The sequence below is a fragment of the Drosophila tropicalis genome, unplaced genomic scaffold, assembly GCF_018151085.1.
Source record: "Drosophila tropicalis isolate 14030-0801.00 unplaced genomic scaffold, ASM1815108v1 contig_413, whole genome shotgun sequence".
NCBI lineage: Eukaryota > Metazoa > Arthropoda > Insecta > Diptera > Drosophilidae > Drosophila > Drosophila tropicalis.
In genome coordinates, this window is record NW_027172877.1 from 1,696,412 (window position 1) to 1,709,079 (window position 12,668).

At 39.6% G+C, this 12,668-nt stretch overlaps 1 protein-coding gene across 1 annotated transcript in view; it reads left to right on the forward strand.

Annotated features, from left to right (window-relative positions):
• Positions 1 to 12,668, forward strand: part of Msp300 (Muscle-specific protein 300 kDa) — a 105,154-nt gene that overhangs the window by 53,259 nt on the left and 39,227 nt on the right. Inside the window, 3 exon segments of the mRNA XM_068285573.1 lie at positions 1,915 to 2,884; positions 3,009 to 3,221; positions 3,288 to 3,548. Of these exon segments, the coding sequence (XP_068141674.1) occupies positions 1,915 to 2,884; positions 3,009 to 3,221; positions 3,288 to 3,548 (1,444 nt within the window).

Sequence of the window (12,668 nt, forward strand, 5' to 3'; positions counted from 1 at the left end):
ACAAAACGCACCGCAACAGACCCGGTGAGGTCGTCAGGTGTTTGTTTTTATTGAGAGAGACAGAAAGGGAGAGAGAGAGAGAGAGGGCATACGGCGGTTTCTACTCGAAATGTCGATGACGTCGTCATTGTGACAGAAATAGCTTGAAAACGCGGAATTCTTATCGTCTCTCAGTCATTTAGTCTACACGTCCGTCGTCCCATGCTTTGATTATGTGTACCTACATACATCAAAATAATATTTGCCTTTTGTTTTTGGTGCATTTGACCCAAAATAATTGATCAAACTATGCCATACACTTGCAAATCTATTTCGAAACCGGTGAAAGTAAAACTTATTCGTGCATATTTGAAATATTTTGGCATTTAACTAAATTTAAACCTTTCAATTTGTAGCAACAAAATGGCAAAAGACGAAAATAGCTCTAAAAACTTTGAGGAAAATCCGCTACAGTAAATAAATAATTTACTGAACTGTTCCATTTTAATCCAATTTGCATTTGTCTATTGAAATAATTTTTCCTGCAAACTGAAGTCAACAATCGATTTAGGAGCTTTCGAACGGTATTAACTTTTATTGATTTTGATTTGCCTTTACTTTTGACATAGTTTAGTTTACTGTATTTCGAATTTTAGTTCACATTATCGACTGCGAAAAATGACGCTAAAATTTCAACTTTATCGTCTGAGTGTATGTGTGTGTGCGTATATTTCCGTTGCTCGATTTTGTTCTTCTCGTTTTCTTCAACAATTAATTTTTTGTGTGTTTTTTTCTCTCTTTTTCTTTGGGCCTTGGCTGTTGGCCAAAATGTGTGTTGTGTGTTGATTTGGCCTCCTCATCTTTTCGTTTTTTTTTTTTTTTTTTTTTTTTGAGGGCATTTTCCCAATGTATGTTAGATAAAAAGGGCATTAAACGTCCAGACAGTCGGCCTTCAATATTTCCACGCTCCATTAACAAAGACATAATGAAATACAAATCCAATTCTCAGTAAATGCAATTTGAAAGGAAGCAGGAAAAAAAGCAAAAACACTTGTTGTGGTCCACATGGCGTATGCCTAATGTGCGTCATATGCCATCTCATCGACTCAAATATGATGTTCATTTGTCTATACACACACATTGATTCATCTTGCACTGCAACGCCCAGAGTAAAATGACGTCAGCTTGTCTGGCGGGTCTTGTTTTGGATGATTGCGAAATGTGCAGGCAAAAATAACGAAACGGAATAATACGAAATGTATAAATTTTGGAAAACAGTAGGAAGATTGACCACAAAATATCTTGTGCGTGCCCGAAAATTATTTTTAATGTTTAAATTAAAATTGTTGCTGTTAAACATATATTATTCTTCACTTTTTTTGTTCTCTCATTCAATTTGAATGAGCTCAAGGCATTTTGTGGGGCCCGTCGGCTCTTGAGAATTATGAGCAATATCCATTCGGTGAAAATGTTTTACTTCGAATTTCGATATCGAAACGAGTGTAGAACAGCAGCCCAACAGAAGCAAAATTTTGAATTCATTTAGAAAACTCTCCTGTAGCCAAACGGCAGCATTAATTTTCACGGAAATCTTCGCAGCCCAACGAGGCCAACTAAAAGAAACCACCCAGTGGATACACACAGAGACAGATCATCATCATCAGCGCAGCACAGCATCTATTGAAAACTTCAAATAATTTCTGTTCTTTCGTTTTATATATACAAATATTTATACTTATATATAAACATATATAACCTGTGTATATATATATAAGTATTTTTGTAGGCAACGCGTGTAGCAGCAAATAGTTCTATTCTCGACAAAGGCGACCGCGTGGTTTTGAAAATTCACATCTATTATAGGACCATTGCCCCTGAAATTCCTCATTCGGAATATAATTATATCAATTGTTTTTTCTTTTTATATTTCTACAGATTGAACGACACTCTACGCGAGAAGGAGCAGCAAGTTAGCAAGGATCTCGACGAGATCGAGCAAGTCTTCCGTCGCATCTCACAGTTGCAGGATAAATTGAATTCGTTGAACGAACAATTGCAATCAATTCACGTCTACGACGAGCATATCGCTCAAACGGAACAAGCTTTAATACAGCTCAATAGCCAGGTGCAACAAGCATCGGAAGAGTCACGTTCGTTGATAGCACAAACCCAAGCATCTTATCAAACCAAGCAGAATCTATTGCCCACCGACATAGCCCAAGAATTTACAGCCCTTGAGTTGCTCGCCGAGCGTGTCCAAGTGGCCATGGAGACCAAAGAGAAAGATTTCAAACGTGCCAAAACTGTGCGCACCGAATATGTTGCTGGTGTGGACGAGATTCAGCGTTGGCTACTACAGGCTGAAGTACAAGTGCAGGATCGCACTTTGGCTCCCACACAAATGAAGGAACTATTGCAGCGTATCAATCATGAGATAGCCGGCATCTATGAACGTTTTACCCTGGTCAAAACAAATGGACAGCTAATTATTGAGAATTGTCGCAACAGTGAGGAGAAGACACTGGTGCAGACGACAATCGATCAATTGGCTGCCTCATTGGCTCAGGTCCGTGGCTGGTTAGATGAGAAGAAGCAAGCTGTGGGTGATAGTCTGGATGCTTGGACGAGGTTTATGAATCTGTATCAAATTGTCATGTCCTGGGTGGCTGAGAAGCGTACGTTCTTGGATCAAACCATTGAGCTGCGCACTTTGCCCGAGGCCAGGAACAAACTGAACGACTATGCGACGGCTGTGAAGAGTATTAAACCGATTGTGAAGCATTTGAGCGAAATGGATAAGGAATTGGAGCATATTGGACAAGTTACTACGGTGGGCGATCTCAAGGATAAGTTGCAGGAGGCCGAGGATGCGAAGATATCCGTGGAAGCGGTGCTGCTGGAGAGGGTAAACATAAATTCCAGATTGTATTGCTTAATGTAGCTTATTTTGAATTTAAAGTTCTTAACCTAGCTACACATGGACTCGGGGGGCATTTTATAATTTTTCTTTCCACCTCTTTTAACAACAGAATTCCCTGCTGCAAGAGGCCTGCGAAGAATGGGACCAATGTGAACGTAAGATTAAGGATATACGTGCTTGGCATGAGAAAACCAAGCAAACCCTCGACTCTTCGCCTCAACATAAGAAACCCCTGCGAGATCAATTGGGCTACTGTGAGAAGACCCTTGCCGATATTAATGTGCAAAAAACTAAACTGAGACTGTCTATTGAAAAACTTGAGGTAAGTATGGGGATGGCCTAATCGGGGAATTCTCTTGACCTCTCTGTTTTGCCCCCGATTCTGTAGGTTCATTTCCGCAATGGCATGGGCGGTGATCCACGCCTTAGCGAGAATGTTGATGATTTGGTGCGCGTGCTCGATGGCTTGAGTGGTGTGGTGAAAACCAAATCGCAGAGCCTCGAGCAAACGCTTGCCCAAATCGATGTCTATCAGCAGCAAATGCAAACGCTGCGCCAACGGATTATACAGGAAGAGCAGCAGTTACGTCTGGTTATGGCCCCCACGTACTTGCCACACGATCGTGAGCGCGCATTAGCCGATCAACAGGTACGTACAGTCCAGACTATGACTAGTTAGTTTTTGAATCTCTTGAAAAGAAGAAGTTAGTCCAAATGCTAGATCAGGAGAATATATCTTATATACATGTTGTCCCGCCCCCTTTTCAGAGCGTAGGAATATTATCTCTTACCTTTTATAGTATATAACAACATTTAAGAACAGATATTTCTAAATAAACTGAAAGTATATACCCCCTGTAACCCCGTACCCTTGTTCCTTTTATATCCTTCAATTCATATTTGTCATTGCTTGAAAAACAGTTGACAGAACAACCCAGTTTTTGTTAGCCAAGTATCAAAAGTTATTAACACTTTTATCTATGAATTTTTTTCTTACCATATTAAATAAATAATAATTAAGCGAAAATTGCGGGTAGGTTCTCGAGAAACCAACAACAACAAAAGTTGCACGGTGGCTGCGTATTTATTATTTTTTTTTTTTTTTTATATAAATTTTTTTTTTTTTATCATTTTAATTTCGTATTTTTTAGTTTTTCATTTTTATTCAACAAACGCGCAATTAATATTATAGTATAAAGTTTTTATTTGCGGCAAAGATTTTTTTTTAGAAATCGTTTTTATTTTCGAATTTTTGCACACAAACACAGAACAACCTCCACACTCATTCCTACATACATACATACATACATATACAACATTCTACATTATTCATCTTTTATGTGGTTCCTTATTCGCATTTATGCTTTCATTTTCGAAATTCATGTCATACAAAAGAACAAAAAACCGTGCAACTCGCTCTCATGCTCTCTCATCTTCGACATACCTATATTCATCTCTCTCATTGGCTCTTTCTCGTTGTCTGTCTGTCTCTCATATGCTTTATTATCATCACGTGCTGCGATCAGAAAAAATAGAGAAAATAAGTTCTTGTCAGGGTTAGCCTAAAAAAATCCCGTCCTATATATACTTTAGACTTGTCGAATTTGTTCCTATCGATAACAACAAAAAATTTATTTAGCTTATAGTTTATAAATCTTAAGTTTACATTGCGAATTGCAATGTTTGGCGGTAAGTGGCAAAAATAAAAAAACAAGAAATTGGAATATTTTCAAAATTTTAATTAGACTTTGAGGGCAAAACTCTTGCTATGAGAACTTATTTATTTCTTATCGTAAAGTTCACGTAAAATACAGACATTCGCACCAAGTATCAACTATTAAGCAAAAAAAACAAAGTACAGTCATCACACATAAAAGGGCACCATCAAAACACGCTATAAGCTTTGGCTTTGATATATTTATGATTTTACTTTTTAATTTATTTATTTTTTTTTAATGAAAACTAGTCAGCTTTCAAGCCGTTTGAAATAAGCAACACTTTCTACTATCTCTTCTATTTACCACGAGAAATAATAATTTAAAAAAAAACATGCTCTCAGTTATATATTTTATGGTTACGGTTTTAGAATTTTATTTTGACAAACTTTTATTTCTTTTCTCATCCTTTCTCTACGTACTTTTTATATTTTTGAACAAACCTGGTGTCGTTGCGCTGAAAAATCAAATAAAATCCTCCAAACTTTTAACCCTACATAAACTAATTGTTAAAATACCTAACATGTACTCTGTGATCTTTACGCTTGCCTGTTTTGCTAAATATATATATATATATAAACTTAAATCAAACCCTTTGTGACTAACCCATCTAAAATCTATTACAATGCCTTCCAATGCTATCCTTTACAAATGCAATAAAACATCATATATATCACACTCACATCTTAACATGGGTATTGCGTACTTCTTCTATATAATAAAATATGGTATTTGGTTTGCTTCTATTTGCTATATGCAATGTGATATTGTGCTCGCTCGCTGACTCCATTCAAAATGACTCAATCTATATATATATATAAATATATACATATGCTGACCCCTTCTCTTATATCTCTTCTTTACCATATATACTGCTCTCACACCGAAACTCTATATCCAAATCAAAACCAAATAAAATACATGGCACCATATAAATATTACTCCATATGTATAGGCATGTCGTGAACGTGTCAAAAACTTGCATTCGAAAATAACCGCACGTAACGAGCGCATCAAATTGTTAATACATCGCGGCACGCCGGACGATGCCAAGCTAGAGATTTAGAAAGAAGCCGCAATATATTATCCATACAAATTGTAATTCTACTTAATTAAGTAACTAAATACAAAATAGGACTAGAGAGAACACCAAAGAAACAAAACAAAGAGCAGCCACCTGCTACCCAAAGGCCACAAAGCAGTCTTCTCCCCCTATTCATAAATAGAACAGATTAACGTGGTCTAGGGTGCTAAAGTAACAGAACTGCCAACTATTTATACGTATATAATCCAATACATTATACATGACCCTTGTTTATAAGCATATCTGAAAAAATAAATTATTATATTATATTTGAGAAAAAATTTACCCTTTTGTATGTGTAGGGTTCGTCTGAGGTAGATTAGCGGTTGACCCATCTCTTTATACCAACCCCTTTGACCCACCCTACCATTAAAAAAACAACAAATGAAAGCTAACGTTTTTTGGCAAATCTTCCTCCTATCTCTCTTCTATTCCGCATTATATGAATCGATCAGGCAATGCGACAATCAATCGATGGCATGCAGCAAACCTACGATGCCACCGCTGCTAAATCCTATGCTCTGGATCCCCATTCAGTGGTAACCACTTCATCAACTGTCTCGTTGCTTATGAAGCCAACGGCAGTAGGTCTAACCTATGCTGAAGTGTTATCAGGTCATGCGAGTCCGGTAAGCGGTAATGAAACGACAACAACGACTACAACCACAACATCCAGACAAGAAATACCAAAACGAGAACAAGACACGACACCAACGACCCGGCAACAGACAAAAACCACGATAACGACAACCACCATCTCCTCGAGTCCAATTCCAACGCACAAGAAAGATTCCTCGGATTTGCAGCAGCATGATGTGCATACGAGCAGTGTAATACCACCATCCTCCACTGATATCTATGAGCGTCTCGAACAACATCAGCAAAATCCAACACACAGCGATGGGGATTTCACCGGTTCATCTCATGATGTTGAATCTACCAGCACCACCACCACAACTATTATCACATCACAACAGCAAGTTCCTAACACAATTCAACAGATACAAACAACTCCCAATCAGAACACTCAATTTATTGAAACCGAACAGCAGCAGCATCAACATTATCAGGTAAATTCAAAGGGTAAGAAACTACAACCGCCAAGACCAGAACGACGTGGTCGTTCACCCAGACGTCGTCGTGAGCCCAAATCAGACATAGAAATTCAAGGTGACCAATCAACTGGACATCATTACCACCAACAACAATATCATCAGCAGGAGCATCAGCAAAACCTTCAGCAACATCAACTTTATGTACCTCACGAAGATCGCACACGTTCGCGTAGTCCTCTATGGGTTCCAGGTTCAACTTCATATGCAGAAGTCTTACGAGGCATCGAATTAGAGCGCTTAAAAGCAGAGCTGGCTGAAAAGGTTGCTGCATCGCAATCACAGACCCACATGGACATTACCATACAGGATGTGGTAGATGCCAGCGCTGCTGCTGCGCAAGTATATGTGGCTGAACCTGATCCTCAGAAACAGCAACAGCAGCCGCCTGCACAATATATTACTGAAACCAGCTCTAATCTAACATATGCTCAGCCTCAGATGCAACAACAACAAACAATAGAGACTTCATTAACTAGCTATGAGGTTCCTATGACAGCAGAGGAAATTGCTGATACGTACCTTCAGCCGGATCCGCTTTTGTATCAAAGTATGTACGAAAATGTGGCTGACAGTGGCCAGTGGGACTATGTGACACAAGCCAACCAACCCCAGGCACAGCAGCAACATCAAGAACAGCAGCAACAACAACAGCAAAATTACTACGATCAAATAATGCAAATGCAATATCCCATACAGTATCAACCTGTAGCCGTGCAACAAGCGCCAAATCAATATCAACTATTAGCTGGTTACTACCAGCCAGTGGCTCAGTCCGATGCCTATCCTACTGTGTATACCACAGAGCCATCACAAATATATTATACCCAGCAGACGTCAGAATATACCCAGCAGTACCCACAGCAACAACAGGATCCCACTAGTGTATACCAACCCGGAAATGTAAGTGTGGAGCAAACCTATGTGTTAGAGCCCTACAGCGTGGAAAGTACTTTACCGCCCGTCAATGCAACAACAGGCAGCAGTGTTTTGGATCGTGTTGTCACCACATTGTCATCCATGGTGCAGCAAAGTGCGGAACCTTTGACCACTAGTACTCAGCAAATACAACCGACTGTTGCAGAAATCGAAATTCCAGCAGCTTCTCCGCCACATAGCCAAATCTACATCGAAGAAAATGTTCAGATGCTGAGACCTGTGGAGCCGCAAGAGTTTGAGCTTAATGAACCCCGACCGGACATAACTTTCGGCCAGTTTGATACGGATGCGATTTCAGCAATACCAGTTGATCAGCCGGTCCAACCTCAACCATCTTATGTGCAAGATACTATTGTCTTGCAAGAGGAACAACAGGCAACTGTGATAGAAACGCTACAACCTCAGGAAATTGTTCCACAAGCTCCAACAGTACCCTCTCCCTCAACGGCACAACCTGTTACAGTGCGTCCCAAACAGCAACATCCTCCTGAACATGAACAGCCACAACAGACCCAAGATATTAGTTCTGGTAGTACGTATGCCGAAGTGCTATTCGGCTTGCAGCATAAAGAACATCCAGTTTTCCAGCCATCCAGTCAAAAACCAGTTCCAGTACGTTTAACGTCATCACCTCTAGAACATCGTAAAGCTGAACATCATGTTACAACAACAATAATAAATCATCAGCACACGAAACCTGCTGATAGATCTCCAGTTTGGGAACGCCGGGATGACAACCCTGATGCCAGAAACCAATCAAAGTCGAAGCGATTGAGACATGAACAACATCCAGAACCATTGCCCATTAAAATTAGTACCAGGAAAGAGCCAAAATCAAATAGAAAACACAAGTCACCCGAAACAACGTCTAATGGGGAGAGCCATAAAGTAACAGAAGTGACAACTGTATCTGCACCTAGCCAAAAAGTTCATGTTGTGGAAGATAAACCAATTGCCCAACAACCAGAACCAAAGCCTAGAAAATCAAAGAAATCTAAAAAGCCAACAGATCAACCTGAGGATATCGTCATTGTAGAACCAGCTGCTGTTGCGATTTCTTCTGTTCCAATCAAAAAGCAACGTAAACACACTTCAACTATTGTGAAAACAACAATAACAAGCAGTGGGGAAACTGTAGAAACACCCAAAGAAGAGATATTAGAACCACAGAAAAAGGAGAAGAAACAAACCAAAGTGGAAACAGCTATAACCATGAAGAAAACATTTGAGCCTGTTGTAGAAGTTAAGGTCATCGAAAAAGTTTCTAAGCCTGTTGATCCTTTGAAACAGGAAAGAAAGCATTCTGAGAAAAAAGTTGAACCGTCTGACAACGTGCAAGTCAACGTAGCTGCTGAGCCCACTAAGAAAGAATCGAAAAGCTCAAAGAAGATGACAATTACACCGACACCGCCCCATCAAGAAAATGTTACAGCTACAGTAATTACTGAATCTGTAACACAAGTTGACAAGATCCCAGAAATAGTTCCAAATGTTGTTAAGACCATTTCAGTATCTGAGGTGGAAACTACAACCAACGAAATTGGTGCTGCAGCGTCAATACCAGTAGTTCCTGACACTCCAAACAAGATTTTGGTGGAGCCAAATGTGGAGAAACATTCCGTAACCGTAGATGTTGTAGAATCAGTTAGCAAAACGAATCCTGTTGACACTTCATCAGTAGTAGTTAACGAAAAAGTTAATGGTAATGCCGCGATTCAAGAACCTTGCCACAAATTGGCGACTGACACTTCGGTTGAAACCACTGAGACCCTAATCGAAGGGGAACCAGTAGTGAGCACACAAACTAACACGATATCTACAGAAACTGGCACTACAACAATCACAACCAGGACAATAACAAAGCATATTACTAAGCGGATTGTTAAGCGCATAATTGATGGACGCGAAGAGATTGTTGAGGAAGATGTTATCGATGATTTACCTGAAGAAAATGTTTCCATCGAGCAATTTGACATACCAAGAGTTGAAAGCACAACAACTAGCGCCATTCCTTTTGATATCACAGGCCTTTCTTCTTCAAACCAGGATAACACAACAGTTGTTCAAGGTGGATCCATAACAAAGACAATAATAACCAAAACTAAACGTATTCTTAAACGAGTTACCGACGATGGCGATGAAGTTATTGAAGAAGTGTTCGAAGATGAGCCTGAAGTAGAGCGCGATGTAACTTTGCTACCAACAACAGTAGTAACATCGAAGCATATTGTGGCCGAAGAGGATAAAGCTCCACAAGAAATTCAAAACGCCGCTGAAACTGTTGTCGAGGAAATTGTTAAACAAGTTGAACAAAATACCTTGCCCAAGCCACAAAAACCAGCCCGCAAAGATAAGAAAAAGAATAAGCAAGAAGATAAGAAAGAACAAAAAACTTTGCTTGCTTCTGTTGCTGTTGTTGTAGATGAAAAAGAAAGCGGCAGTGTTATTCAGGAAAAAGCAGAGATTGCAATTGACACAGAAATAGCTACAACTATTCCATCAGAAATTCAACTGGCCAAACCCAAGAGACCCAACCGCAAGGATAAGAAAAAGAAGTCGGAAAGCGAAGAGCATGCAAAGGAGGAAAGCATTGTGCAAAAGGTGGCCGAAATTATCGAACCACAATACCAACTAGAAACCACAGAGCCCCTGAACTCAACAAGTGCAATTATTACAGATGAAACACAAACTGAATCATCTGAAGGATCTGTTATTAATGACGACGGAGGCCTTATAAAGACAACTGTCATACGTACCACGAAAATTGTCAAAAAAATTAGTCAACAGCAGGATAGTCAAGAAATAATGTCCACATCGGTGCACTCAGATGTTCCATCTTTGGATTCATTTGAACTAGCCGAAGAAGCTTTGGAGAAAGAAAGCAAGTTGGAGAAATCGGAAACCAATAGCCGGGAAATAAGTGATGATGGTGTGGTTAAGACAACCAAGACAAAAACGATACGTAAAATTAAAAGTCCCATAAATGAAGAGCCAAATGTAGAACCCGACATCAATCAAAAGGATTCTCTACCCCAGTCAGCTCCTATAGCTGAACAAATTGATGTTTCTGAGCAAAGAACTGATAACAACGTGCTAAAAACAACTATAGTGCGCACAACAAAAATTATCAAAAAAATTTCCCAGGACTCTGAAAATTTGAGAGAGACTAGTAGCGAAGCTGATTTAACAACAACATCTTCTCTCCCTGCCGTAGAGACTTTTATCCAGAACGCTCCAATTGTAGCTGAATCGATAACCACCGAATCTAATAGTGAAGGTATCACTAAGACTACAACTACACGTACAACCAAGGCTGTGAACAAAACTATTTTAACTGAAAGTGTAGTTGTTGATGACTCTCCCATTGCTGACGTCGTTACTGAACCCCAAGAACTAAAGATTGTTGAGGATTTGAACCTAACTGTAGCTGATGTCTCAAATGGTAGCAAGATAAAATCTTCTACACTGGACTTTATAGATGCCGAAAAACAAGCCACAGAACCAGTTCCTCAGAAACCCAAAAGGAGGTCTGAAACATCAGTTACAGTTACCCCTAAGCAATCCGAGGCCCTTGCATCTGAAGCTGTTATTCCTGATGTTAAACCAATAATAGATATTCCAGCTGAAGATGACTCTAGTCCAGCTGTTCTTCCAGTTATCGAATTCACCGAACCTGAACCTAATACGACCAATATTTCTGGCGATGTTGTAAAAACTACAATTGTTCGCACAACCAAGATTGTTAAGAAAGTATCACAGAACGTTGAAAATGAAAGTGTTACCGAAGTTGCTGTTGTTCCTAAAGTGGATGAGGATATTTCAGTACCTGTTGATGAATCAATATCAGATAGTGGTGGTGTTACCAAAACAACAACTGTGCGTACAACGAAAATTGTAAAGAAATTAAACGACGAGGGTGACACCACAACCGAGGAAAGTAGCACCGCAAGTGAACCTATTACGGTGCGTGAAGCTTCACCAACGGCTTCGGAAATTCCCAGTGAGACGTCGACGACATCCAGCCAATTTGATGGAGCTATTATCAAGACAACTACTATACGCACAATGCGTATAACTAAACGAATAGCAAATGACGGACGTATAGTTCTTACGGAAAGTGATACACCGGACGATGTTATTGTAACGTCGAGCATTGAAATGCCCGATCAAAGACCAACAAGTCCTATTGTATCTTCGCATACGAATTCCAAACCCACATCTCCTATTGTTACGCCAAGCAGCGAATTTAAAATAGCAAATATTGTTGGTGACAATGTTCATTTAGGTCTTGGGGATAGCCGAACTTGTGTTAAGGTTGTAGGCATTGAGACAAATACTATGCAACCGCAGCCGCTGACTGAAGAGCAATACCATTCTACTTCTAAGATTAAGACTAACGGGGCTATTAATGAAGCGGATAGCATTACCACTACCACTACAACTACCAAAAATACGATACTCACAACGACACGACAGCGTAGTTTTGAAACTGAAGATGGCACAAATGTTCTTTTCGTGGGAGAAGGCATTGACGGTGCCTATCCACCAGGCACAGTCCAAAAAATTTCCCTTATTACTCATGAAGAAAAACTGAAGACACCGATTGTGAAAATGCATCTAGATTTTCCAGAGGTTAGTCTTCGCGTAACTGAGACTGTTACCGAAAATGTGGAGTCCCTTCAAAAAACAACCGAAGCTAGTGAGAATTCTTTGATTGAGATAGTCGATTTGTCTACATCTGACGCATCAGAAAATAAATTAGAAGAGAGCGTAACTAAAAAGGCAGTTAAGGAGTTTATCGAAGAGCAAATTGATGCGACTTCGCAGTTGTCTGAAGATATTTTAGTTTCAAGAGATAGCCAACCATTGTCCCCAGCTGAACTTACTCCAGAAGAGCAACAATTGTTTGACGATATTCA